Raw genomic sequence first — 13377 nt, 5'->3', positions numbered from 1 at the left:
TTTCAATAGAAAGTTAACAAAACAAAAAACAAAATGTTGTAGTTAAATAAACTGCGCTCTAATACAGTGGTCCATATTTCATTAAGTATTTACATACTTAGGTTAAATGTAGAGGTGGTCAAAATGCAGCCCCGATTTCTACAATGCTTCCTAGGGTGTTCACTATCTCTAATGTGGATATCACAGATTTCAGCATGAAATATTCCATTAGCAGATGTGGTCTCTGCAGGCCACGCTTATGTCAAGATGGTAGAAGCAATCTTTTTCATTTTACACAAATTAAGAGCTAAGTTCCAATGCCCTTACATATACTAAATAGCACTTTACATGACAAGTAGTCCTATGGAAGCCAATGGGACTACTGTGTAGTAAGGTTGCACTCAACATAAAAATATTACATTCTGGCTCTATGTGTTGTCTTCTAGCTCCTGGAACATATCCTTTGGTTAGGCAAAGACTTGATGACCCTGTGCTAATCAGTCTCAGGATTGTGTGCCAAACCAGCACCTACGCTGTATAATCTTTTGGATACCACAGTTAGGCTGTTACGAATCATACATATCTAGAACATTAATCAACTTACGATCTGTAATAATTGCATCAAACAGCATTCCTTTCCTCCATATAGGTGTTGATGCATCAGAAACTAGTGCATCAAGATAGTACTTCTCTAAACCATACTGTCGAAGATTAGCTCTGATATTCTCATCTGGTCCTCTCCACTTCTGGTTCTTCCTGCTAGCCTTGCCTGCAAGGGGGAAAAAAAACAAAAAACACATAGTTTAAGACAATGGTTTTCAATTTGGCATCCGCAGACTATGTCCAAGATTTCCAAAGGGATCTGCACCTCCATTTGAAACTTTTTAGGGGATACGCAAATGAAACAAGGTTGAAAACCACTGGTCTAAGGCAAATTAGATGTGGCCAAAGTGTTCTGATTTTCCATTATTTATTTTAGAAAATAAGAATATTACTTAGCTCCTCTATTCTTTTCAACAGTAGATTTCACAGTGCTTCACAGGAGACATAAGGAGTAGTTGCCTCAAATAAAAACAATTTAAGATCTCTTGCCACCAGATTTGTTCTACATATCGTGTCAAGTGGCTATCTGGATCCTCTGAAGTATCGTAAGTTATTATATTCACACTTTTCTATTTCACAGCTTTTTTGTTCCATAAATACAAATGAGAAGACAAACAGTTCAATAAATCTCCGTTACTTCACAGAGATATTGTGAGGAAAGTTTATTAATGTTTACAAGGCACTCACATTATGCTAGCACACACCAGATAATACCATATATTCATAAATCCAATTTAATCTACACAAGAATCTTCCATAGTAGCAAAAATATTGTCAGCACTGTGGGTTTTGAAAGCTGTTAAGAAAATAATTACTGTATGACAAAACAGGATGGTGCCACCAATACTAGCAATGGTATGGGCTTTTTTAATCCCTTTGGGAAACTAACAGTGGCTAACCTTTCATCCTAATTTAACCCAGAAAAAACAAGGTTACTTACCAGTAACTAATGGTTCTTCGAGATGTGTTGCTCATGTCCATTTCATTATAGGTGAGTGCACGCCTCCGTGCACAGTTCCCGGAACTTTTTCCCCATAGCAGACCCCGTAGGGCCGGCTCTGGTGCCCACTGGAGTCCTGCATGTATGCCACGGTATATGAGGCACTGACGGCCCTACGCCCCCTCAGTCCCTTCTTTCTGCCAACTCCGACAGTGGGGACGCAGGGTGGGTTGTGGAATGGACATGAGCAACACATCTCAAAGAACAGCAGTTACTGGTAAGTAACCTTGTTTTCTTCTTCGAGTGATTGTTCATGTCCATTCCATTATAGGTGACTAATAAGCAATATCTTAGAGGTGGGTAGGAGTTACTGGTGAGCTGCCGTCATGCTTGCATTGAATAACAGAGTTCAAACAAGGGGAATGGCACTTGCAGAGAGCAAGGCTAGTTCCAGCAACCATCATGGGCGGAAAGAAGGAACTGAGGGGGCGTAGGGCCGGCAGTGCCTTATTTACCGCGGCATGCACGCAGGACTCCAGGGGGCACCAGAGCCAGCCCTACGGGGTCTGCTAAGGGGAAAAAAGTTCTGGGAACTGTGATGTGCACTCACCTATAATGAAATGGACATGAGTAATCACTCGAAGAACAAAGGGGATTCTTTAAAACCTGAGTTTCAAGCGTCAATTGGCACTTCCCAAGGATTAAGCAGGAAGAGAGAAAACATATGTATCTAACTTTAATATGAAGATAACTTTCCCTCATCTTGAATCTTTGCAGGTTAGGAAATACATACCTGTGCCATAATAAGGCATAATATCTCAATAGGAACACATTGTTACAATATTGAACTCCACTACTTTAAACTGCACTATCAATATAACTAGGAAACTTACAATAAAGATTAAATAAAAAGTTCAAAAAAGTTAAACAGTTTTTAGTAACAAAACAGCCAATACAAGCTGGTATTAAAACCAAAATATTTTAAATTGAACACTAGTGAGTTCCAACCCACTGCAAAGACAACACCCATCTCAAAGCCCAACTCCTCCCCTTTCAGTCATGTTCACAAAATTTGGATTAGAAGCACTCTATGCTTGTCCCTATGACCCACTGGCTCTGGGGAATCACGATTAACCAAACTAATCTACCTGCTAATCCTATCACTAAACTGAACCATACAAGGCACTGCAACTCCAGATGACATCACTCAGATGGTCTGTCAGATTTGCAGTTAAACTAGTTATATGTATTAGAAAACTTTAAACATTAAAAAAAAAAAACTCATGTTTATATCTTATTGATCCTTAATATTCAGAATACTGCCTAGCCAGAATATATCCATAAAGAATTTAGTAAATCACAGTTGTTTCACTAAACAAACCTTGTGAAGAGGAATGCTTTGATACCCTGATCTGCTAGTATTTGCTGTAAAAGATACTTAAATACTGAAGAGTTAGAATTAAGTTGTCCAGAAAGAAAATATACAACATACCTAATCCATGGACAGTGTTATAATCTATATCAGTACCACATACGTATGCTCCAAAATGTGCTGAGGATATAAGAAGGCCACCTGCAAAGAAAAGATAAAGTGTATTGTCTGCTGTCATATATACTGCTACCTCAGAATCTGTTTTGAGCAACATGAGAAGTCTGAAAACACATGTATCAGTCTGGGTTAGAGTCAGATGGCAGTTGCCCATTTCTAGTTATAGCTAGATATAGTATTACTGTGAGGTCCCCTCTACGCCAAAACTATTTTCCCTTTTATTCTCCTCATTGTACCTTAGTTTAACTTTGGAGGCTGATTATAGGGTCTGCTCACAAGGGTCCCCTTTCTGCAAGGCAGGGATCCACTCCTATATACTGAAATGTATTGCCTTAAAATGTGATGGAATGAAAACCATCAGATGTGGGCCATCTTCACAAGATGACACTCTGCAGTAGCCAAGATGACTTGGATAATTGAATGGAGAACATGCTTATAAAAATTGCAGAGGATACCAAGATGGGAGATGTTGCAAGCATTTTGGAGGACAGGATTAGAATTCAAAATGACCCTGACAAATTGGAGAATTGGTTTGAAATCAACTAGATGAAATTCAATAAACAAGTGCAAAGTACTTCGTGTAGGAATGAAAGAATCAAATGCACAATTACAAAATGGGAAGTAACTGGCTAGGTGATAGTTCTGCTGAAAAGGATCTGGAGGTCACAGTGGATCACAAACTGAATATGAATCAACAATGTGACTGTAAAAAAGGTTAATATCATTTTGGGGTTTATTAACAGGAGTGTCATGTAAGACACGGGAGGTAACTGTCTTGCTCTGCTTGGCACTAGTGAGGCTTCAGCTGGAGTAGTGAGTCCAATTCTGGGCACCACACTTCAAGAAAGATATGGACAAATTTGTGAATACAGAGGAGAGCTACAAAAATGATCAAATGTTTAGAAAACCTGACCTATGAGGAAAGATTAAAAATAACTGGTCATGTTTAGTCTTGCAAAAAGACGACTGAGGAAGGACCTAATAACAGTTTTCCAGTATAAGGGCTGTTATAAAGAGGACTGATCAATTGTTCTCCATGTCCAATGAAAGTAGAACAAGAAATAATGGGCTTAATCTGCCGCAAGGGAGATTCAGGTTTGATTTTAAGAAAAAATTTCTAACTAGAAGAGTAGTTAAGTCCTAAAATAGGCTTCCAAGGGAGGTTGTGGAATTCACCCCCTTCGGAAGTTTTTAAAAACAGGTTGGATAAACATCTGTCCGGGATTATCTACGTTTGCTTGATCCTACCACAGTGCAGGGGCTGGACTTGATGACTTCTCAAAGTCCCATCCAGTCTCACATTTCTATGATTCTGTAAACTAGCAGGCTGAACATCTGGGATTCAGCGAGGGGTTTAAACTGAAACAGTCAAAGGTAGCAGTGTTCCCCTGCAGCTCAAGAGGTACTGGTGATATGCCTGAAAGTGTGGAGAAAGTTTCTAAAAAGAGATGGAGTCCTACTGTACATCACCCCTATAAACACCCCTCCACCCACCCCCAAGGATATGGTCCACACCAGGAAGGAAGAGCTGGTTTGTCTTCTTCTCTCTGGCTACCATAAGACAATTAAAGGGATATCAGTTTAAAAATCACTTCTATCTGATAGTTTTTTAAAACTTTCTATTGTTACAATTTATCCCTAAGGTTACTTAAAGTAAAATATTAGAGTAGGAAAAATATTGTTCTCAGTTTTTTCTAGTTTACTTTGTCCATTTCACAGCATTGGGTGTACATTTAATGTCCCTGTTTGTGGGAATGCTTCACCACAGCAACAAGGGAGAGAAACTAAAATATTAGGAAAAGGTAATGTAAAAAGCACAACTGACAGTGTCAAATTCAGTACCTGAAATAATTTCTAACTCATTTTTATAATTAGATTTTAAGTTGACAGTGTATCTTTAAAGGTATCTAGGTGTGACCAGAATGAAGACAGTTTATTTTCTCAGTTATTGTGATGGATATGACTGTGGACAGTTAGCATTTTTCCTGGGTGTATACAATTTCATGTTTTACTATGTCAGTGGTGCACTTAATTTACTTATATACACACAACAAAAACTAAGTATTTGTTTCCCCTTACTGTTGTGATCCGCTAGTTTAGTAAAAAACCTCAAGTATGATTTGCCCTTGAAATCATGCTACAGCTGAATGATACATAAAATGGATTGTCTGCCCTGAACAGCTTCCAAAACAAAGAGAAGGACTGTAATTACAAAGAGAAATTGCATTGTTGGGTTTAGATTATTATTAAGAAGATGTCCATGAGAGTAAGCCTAACATAATAGCATAAGGCCTTATACACCATCGACCAGACTGTGAACCTGTGAATCACACTGATGAGTGGTTATGAATACAGGTAATCTCGTTTTTAGCGAGTTGGACAGTTCCATGAGAGTCAACAGCTCACCAGTGTGAATAAGGGGTTCACAATCTGGCCCTTTGTGATTATAATACCGATTTTCACTTTAGCCATAATCTGAAGAGTTTCATACAGCTATATTCAACAAATGTTACCCATCACCATCTATGTGTTCTTAATACACATTAAATATGCATGCTAAATATGCCATTTCAGAGCATCTTTTTAAAAAAAACTTCCACTTATAAACTAATAAATTCAAATCAAGTAAAAATGAGGAGAAAAAAATAATTGTCCTCCACTTTTTCTTGTTAATTGGATCAGGGAAAAACAAGGTTACTCACACTAGAGGAGTCACCCATTTCCCTTTTCAACTGTAATCCCTTATAACAGATGGGCAGTGCTTTCAGAGAGTCAAGACCTATTTAGCTAGCCCTGTCCCCAAGTATGATATACCACTCAGTCCTATAAAGAGAGCAAGAAAAAGTACTTTGTCCATCTAATACATTTTTTTTTATTGCAAAAAAGGAAGTTAGGAAACATGAACTGACCACTCAATAAGTCTCTTGTTTTACCTCACACAGATCAAACATGTTTTATAACAATGTGTATAAAAGAGATAAACATCTTAATTTGGTCTGCCTCTTGACATGCTATGTAAAACAGGTACACAGTGAGTTAACGCAACATCAGAGAACCCAACTAAGCCTTGAAAAAAATTCAGCTGAATGATGGCGGCACATTAATCCCAATGAAAGATAAGAACATTTAAGAACTCTAGACATCTACAGGCTGTTCCCCCTTCTCCTCTGTAGGGAAGTGATGGTGGCTATCCCCCTTGGAGTTTTGTTAATCTACTGTCCTCCTGAATGAGGCACAAAAAAGCCCACAACCCTAGGACTTACAAGTTATACAGCAGCTTCCATTTGCTAAATGAAAGCAGGACAAGTGTTTTTCAATGGCAATAACTATATGCCCTACACAACAGAAGCGAGTTGTCTAGGTCTAGGACAATGTATGGTGTTCATATAAAAGACTCCATTTCTCCTTCCAGTTTCACAGAAGCACTCTGACCTGTTCCTGCACAACCTTGAGAAAAAAATATTAGAAAAGTTCACACAGCTGGAGTGTCCATACATTGTGCCTGAGTACATGTAAATTCTGCAATACAAAAAAAGGAGTTAAATCTCTTAATTAGGCCTTGTCAAGAAAGTTTCTCATCTCAAGAACAAAGTCTAACTGTTCACTCATATACCATTGTGAAAAAGCTAGGACTTTACTCATTTCACCCCCCATTTCCCAGCAAAAAAAGGCTATTTGCCTCAGGTAAGTAGAGTTTTGCTAAACTGTTCATTTCCCTTTTTAGCATAAAAGAAGGGAAAAAACAGGAGGGAAAAATAAAGCCAACTATCTGACTTAAGAAAGAAATCTGACTAGAAATAAACACTGCATTTCTTCAAAGTTCTGGAGTCTTTTATATGTCACTCTCCCCAAACCCATATTCACTGCACCACTCCTAAGATACTGTTAATTTCTAATGATGCAATACTATTTTCTTGCCTTTCAAGAAACCAGGAGGGCTCCTACAGGCTTGAGTCCAAGAATCTACAATTTAGGGATCCCCAATAAGAGACTAGGTGTAAGTGAAACAGACACCCACGGAGCAAAATGAATTTTAGTGTGCGCACATATACTACCAAGCACTCCCTGACAGCATATATATTACTGTCAGAGATCACCCACGAATGTAAATATCTTTAATTCCAAGACTTCATATAGTGAGTGTCCAATGTTATCAAAATACATCTTTGTAATTCAAACATTTATATATGGTTTTGGGCTATTATATCAAATACTCACGTTAAAACAATCACAGGGAAAACAAAATTGATGATAACATAACACTGTCTTTAACTTCTGTATTTCCACCATTACTACATGAATTCTTTCCCTTCTATCTAACTTTCCCCCCCCTCGCCCAATTCTCTCTCCAAGTTTGATTTCCTAAGAGAATGAATTCCACTAAAAAGTTGCTTTGTAACTTGTTTATTTTTTATTTAAACACAAATATTGTAATTAAGTGAATCTGCAGAGAGAAGCAGAACAGAAGCCTAGATGAATTTCCTTGACCTTTCAAAAAGTACTACCAATCTGTGACGAAAAAAAGCACACAAAAAAGGGAGATATTTCTGAAGATATTATAGTGTGGAATGAAAAATCTGAGTTTGCACATGAACTGTATCAAAGTACAAAACAAGAAATAAACAAACTCTTTCTATCATCTGAAAACACTGATGTCATACAATCAGTATATTTTTCAAGTCACATTTACACATATTAAAGAGAATCAGTCCCAGCACTGTAGGGCCTATTCCTCCCCATTCTCAACTTCTCCATGAGGACTTACTGCCATTAACTCTCTGTACACTTCCTGCCAAATTAAACGCACACTCCTTCCCCTCCCCACTACATTAGCACAGATACCTTTATATTATTTCTTGTTCCCCTATATCCTTCTAGACACCTGACCAAAGCTTAGTGAAATCCAGGTAAGAAACATCCACTGCCCTCCTTCATCTATTATCCTTTGAAGAAATAATTACCTTGACTAAATCTACTCTTATGCACTTAAATGGCAAATCCTGAAACATAGGCTTTCCCTTTTAAATTCAAACAAGGTGCAAGAAAAAGTACTTGCATGCCTCACAAGTGATTCAATAAATGGAATAAAAGCTCCCCCTACTGACTTGTCAGCAAAAAACTCAGCCAGAGAAAGCAGTGCACAATTTTGTCATCACGTTCCCCTAGGACACATGGAAGAGATTATTATTTCCACTCAAAGAATATGCTCCCATATTTGCCATACTAATGTGTGCAGCTGGTGGTGCTCTCCTCCCTTCAATATCATCCTAACAACTCTCCTTCAACATTCTTAAAAGTTCCTACAGTGACCTTAGGAATCTAACTGCAAGTTTCATGTCATTTAGGAACCTAAGTCCCATTGAAAGTCAGTGTGACTTCGGCTCCTAAGCAGTTAAAGGACTTATGAAATGGGATTTAGGCACTTTTAAAAATTTTACTCAAGGTAAATAAAGAATTGAGAAGATACTTTGTTCTACATTTTCAGCAAACCTACCTAGTACTTCTGCAGTTATAAACACTTGCCCTACAGGACTTTGGGAAATAAAAATAATTAAAAAATTAACTGCTTGGTTATTTGTACTGTGATAGCATCTAGTCATGGATCTGGAGTCTCAACCATGAACCAGAACTTCACTGTGCTAGGCACTGTACAAAAAGATAGTCCCTCCCCTAAAGAACTTATTTTCACACACAATATATCTATAAAGCAAGCAATACCCAATTTTCCATTTTTTTTCAGCAGTAGAAAAAAAAAATACCTGTTCCAACAAATGGATCAAACACGACATCATTTGCTTTTACTCTCCCATGGTTTGCCATGATGAAAGACAAGCAGGCATCCATGCTTGTGTTCCCAATAAAATGCCTCCTTTTTACACTGTATGACTCAATAAGCTCCCTTTGCCCATCCGCAATCTGTAGAAACATTTAGAAAAAAGTCAGTGTGGTGTCCTTGGTTATAACTGGTAAGTAGACCAATACACAGCCTTAATTACACTACAGCACACACAGAAAATCAGGCATTCTTTATTGAATAATATGCCACCTGAGTTGAATCCACTGAAAAAATAAAAATGAGATTTTTCTATCAGAGTTGGCCTATTAGTACAATTCCCAGACAAAAACTATATCAAGACAGACTTTAGGTTGAGGATATTATACATCAATAACTTTGGGTTAAAAAAACATTACAGGGAAGTTGCAATTACCACTTGCTGTAGTGTCAGCTGCCTTCAGGGCACCCTCTCGTGGCCTGAGTTCACCCTGCAGGCCTCTGCTTTCAATATTCCTCCCTCCTTTGCAGGGTTCCCCAACCAAACTCAAAACAGCTTGGTCTTGCAGGTTCTTTTGGCAAGGCTTTCCCTCCCTCACCTCCCAAACAACAAACCAAAAATAAAAATACAAAAACTATGAAGCAATTACCCTGCTGGCCTTAGTCTTTGCACTCAGGTACATAGTTGTCGAGTTATCTGGGTGTCAGGGTGCCCAAGCACCCACCAGAAAAAAAAGGGGGTGCTCAGCACCCACAGGGGCTGGCCTGGCTAGCTATCAGGCACCCTTCAGGGATGGTGCTTCACAGCCTATCAGCTAATGGGCTGTGAACAGCTTCTCCCCCTCCATCAGAAAAAATTAATGGGTGCTTAACACTCACCGGGCTATGCCAGGAGCAGAGGTGGCCATGGGACTGGCCACTTCCGGCTGGGAGGGACGCTGCTATGCTCTGCTCTATGCAGCACGTGCAACTCCCCTGGGGATCCCTTCCCTTTGAGAGGCTAGCCCCCCGCTTCCCCCAAGGCCCTGCCCCCCACTCTTGCCAGCCTGCCCCGGCCAGAACACAGGCCAGCGCAGCACCCCTGGAGCCCGCATCCCACAGCAGCCCCTCTCCTCCCCACCCCCCAGGCCGGCTGGGACGCTGCTCTGAGAGAGCCCATCGAGGGGAAGCAGCCTCCCCTACTCTCCGTCCAGGCTGGCTGCCGGAGGCAGGGGCCAAGTGAACCACAGCCGCCACCTCCTCCTCCCCCCTCCCCAGCAAGTTTCCAGTTCACTTGGGCCCCTGTACCAGCAGCCAGCCCAGGACAGGAAGGGAAAGCCGCCTCCCCCAGCCAAGCCCACGCAGGCAGCCGCCACGCTGCAGAGCAGTGGCTGGGAAGGCCAGGGTTGGAAGCAGCTCCCCGCCCGGCTGCCAGGGAGAACAGCCAAACATGCAAGGGGAGGGAAAAGGGAGGAGGACAGAGCCACACACATACATCCCGCCGGTAAGTGTGACAGGGAGTGGGGGAGAGCATGACAGCCATGGGTGGGGGGGGGCCTACTGCGAGACACATAAATCATGTGACGAGTCACGTGTCCAGTCACATGTCCTCCCCAGCCCTCCTCCAGAACTCTACCCCCCACCAGCAAAAATAAAAGTTGGCACCTGTGCTCAGGTATCTCCAAAAGCCACTGCCAGATAGCCTCCTTTCTCGGTCAGTCCCTGAAATTCTCTTAGCCTCCCCCCCACTCCCATTTCCATTTACTGTTACTTTTTACAGGGGAATCAGCTGGTCCCTGTTCAGATGTGCCTCCTTAGAAACTAGGGACGGATGGACCCAGGCCTCTGGCACTCAAAAGTCTGTCTGCACTGCATCTGGGAGTGAGCCTCCACAGACTTGTGTTAGCAAGCTCAAAATAGCTTTGTAGACGTTGCAGCTCAGGCTGAAGCCTGGGGGAAGGCTTAGCCAAGCTCCAGCCCCAGTCGCAATGTCTACACAGCTAATTTTAATGCACTAGTGTGAGCACCACCAACACAAAAGTCTGTAGTCCTAGAATGGGAGGCTTGCTCCCAGCTGCAATGCAGACATACCCTTTAGGGGCAAGCCACCCTGTTACATCGAGAAAATTCAGAAGTTAAATTTAAAAGAAATTCAAAGGTATTAATGTATGAAAATGCATGGCTACAAACATAGGCCACTTTAGTTCTATATTAAGGTCCTATCTACACCGGTTTTTCAGCATGTTAAAAGCAAACTTTCTTCAAACCAGAACTTGCTGAAAAATAGCACACACTTTTAATGGGAATTTCAATCATCCTGTTTCTAACACGGTTTGGACCGAACAATCATGGACAGAGTCAAACCATATTAGAACATTATTCTACCACCGTGCCAGCACTATTTGATCCAATACAAACTGGCTGGCCAAACCAAAGAAACCTGTTTTTGATTCTACTATGTTTAAATATTATTTAAAAACCAGCATAGATGGGAGAACAATAACTTTAGGCCTTTCACCGCATTGCAGCAACTCAAGACCCTCTCTACATTAGTGACAGAGGTGGACAACACTCTTGATAACTGACAGAATCAAGTATCACTCTTGCTAGTAGCTCAGGCTATCACAATTGTCTTCTTGTAACCAGATCTTAATACTTGGTTAGGAGTCTTGTCCAGATATCAATGTTTACATAAACAGTTTGGCTGGTCTTCCTGCCTTCTAGTTGTCTTTCACTAGGACATCCCAGAATGCATTTCCCCCATGTGCTGTTGGTCTTACCTGTGAGCATGATCTCTGGATGCTCTATCTTTACTGAAGCAGTACAAGAGACTAGATTAGTTTTTCTCAGGATGCACTGATACAAATACAGTTAGGTAGGCAGCACAGTGGAATATGGACATGTAAATGTGATTGAAACATGGACATATTTTGAAAGATGCAACTGCATGAACACAAATCAATCACATTTATTGTAAATGGATCACATGAGCACGTCCCAACCAGTTTTTTAAAAATGGCAGTACTTCCCACATAGTGTAGATGGGTGTCAATGTCTGACACTTGCAACGTTCTGCTCTACAAACATCAACTTCTGAGCTACACGGAGTCAACAACTTCTGAGGTCCCAAGTTGCAAGCACAGTACCCAAGGGAAATGGGTGGAGAGAACAATATCTTTACCGTTCTTTGTTTCCTCCTACTTAGGTGTCATCCAAGGTCACTTTGAGTCCTTAGGGCAGATTAGAACAGCCTCAGAGATGCCCTAATTTGGATCCAGCTGCTTATAGGTTCAAGAAGTTGTTCAGAGAGCCCGGAATAGCTAGAGAGAATGGTGCTTCAGCCATCTCCCACCACACACTGCCCTTTACTCTGGGAATAATGCAGGGAGGCTGTGTAGTACTATTAAGCCAATACTGCACCTTGCAGAGACTTGTCCCTATGTTAGAGAACTACCCAGTAAACAGATTCATCAGGTTTACACCTCATCTGTAAATGGCACAGTTTCTGTAAAGGAGATGTACAGTAGCACAACAATTCACTGGGCCCCAATGTCTAATCTCTTTTCATAGACACCTTCATCTTTTCATTTTTGTTTGGACTGATGAATTAACCTGCCTTTTCTTACTCACAATAAGGATTCCCAGAATTCTGCGCAATCATTGCACTACACAGTATATAGTGGCATAAACAACTAGCAATTTTTTTTAAAAAAAAGCTTTAAAAAATAAAGGTATGATAAATTCTGTTTTAAATTTTCTTAATTTAATTTCTAAAAAAAGAAAGTGTAAATGATGTTAGAACATGGCTTTTCTGATTATGCTAATTACTAAAATGTGATATAGTTTTACCACTCACCCATCTACCAAAATATGAATGAAGAGGCTCTTCAGGAATGTTGTTAGGATCCATTCCATAATCTTCCAGAATCCAAAAGATATGTTCTGGCTTTTTTAAATTCACTTTCCCATCAAATGGCAGAAATTCCAGAGCCTATATAAGTTGGAAAAATTAATTCTCGACTTCCTGGGACAAATTTTTAAATAATCAGGACAAGAAAAACAAAACTCATCTTTTAATAAGACAATAAAAGTTACCAGAAAAGCAGGAAGGGAACAAAAGATTGAGATTGCACTCTTTAGCTTCTTTCTAAATCTGAACGGTTTTGGATTTAGCATAGGTCAGGAGCCATTGTGTTTATTATTACATATGTACTGCTCACTTTTAAAAGAGATCTACTATGAATATTAAATATGGAATTTTCAAATTAAAACTTTTTTTTCAAGTCAAGCCAAAGGTACCAGTTCTCAGTAAGGAATATGGCTACACAAAGTGTCTAGTTTCAAAATTCAGCCATTTTTCAAGAAGCCACTTAAAAAAATATTCTAGCCACAATGAGGAAAAAAGGATTCTCCTCCAACTCCCTTGTATGTGAAAAACAGTTGAAGGAATTTTGCTCAAACTTCCTCACTGCAACCCATCACCACAAAAAATAAGAATCACCATTAACAGTGAAAATTTCTGCAAGATGTATAAAATAAAGACTGCAAAACATT

General features: G+C 40.1%; 1 protein-coding gene across 5 annotated transcripts in view; it reads right to left on the bottom strand.

The window, feature by feature from the left end:
- Positions 1-13377, bottom strand: part of TRMT11 (tRNA methyltransferase 11 homolog) — a 44083-nt gene that overhangs the window by 20640 nt on the left and 10066 nt on the right. For 4 of the 5 annotated variants that reach the window (XR_010919451.1, XM_067546714.1, XM_067546716.1 and 1 more), the window contains exons 6-9: positions 12680-12814; positions 8831-8987; positions 3015-3095; positions 584-748 (exon numbers count right to left, since the gene is read on the bottom strand). Coding sequence is in view for 4 of the 5 variants with exons in the window: in XM_067546714.1 (XP_067402815.1) it covers positions 584-748; positions 3015-3095; positions 8831-8987; positions 12680-12814 (538 nt within the window). In the remaining variant the exon portion in view is untranslated. The remainder of the gene's footprint in view (positions 1-583; positions 749-3014; positions 3096-8830; positions 8988-12679; positions 12815-13377) is intronic. The other variant, XM_067546715.1, reaches the window with a different exon arrangement.

This window comes from Emydura macquarii, unplaced genomic scaffold, assembly GCF_026122565.2.
Source record: "Emydura macquarii macquarii isolate MOO-44397 ecotype Brisbane River unplaced genomic scaffold, CSIRO-AGI_Emac_v2 contig_1146, whole genome shotgun sequence".
Lineage (NCBI taxonomy): Eukaryota > Metazoa > Chordata > Testudines > Chelidae > Emydura > Emydura macquarii.
Note: the sequence above shows the minus strand (reverse complement) of the source record. Positions and strands in the feature narration are given on the sequence as shown.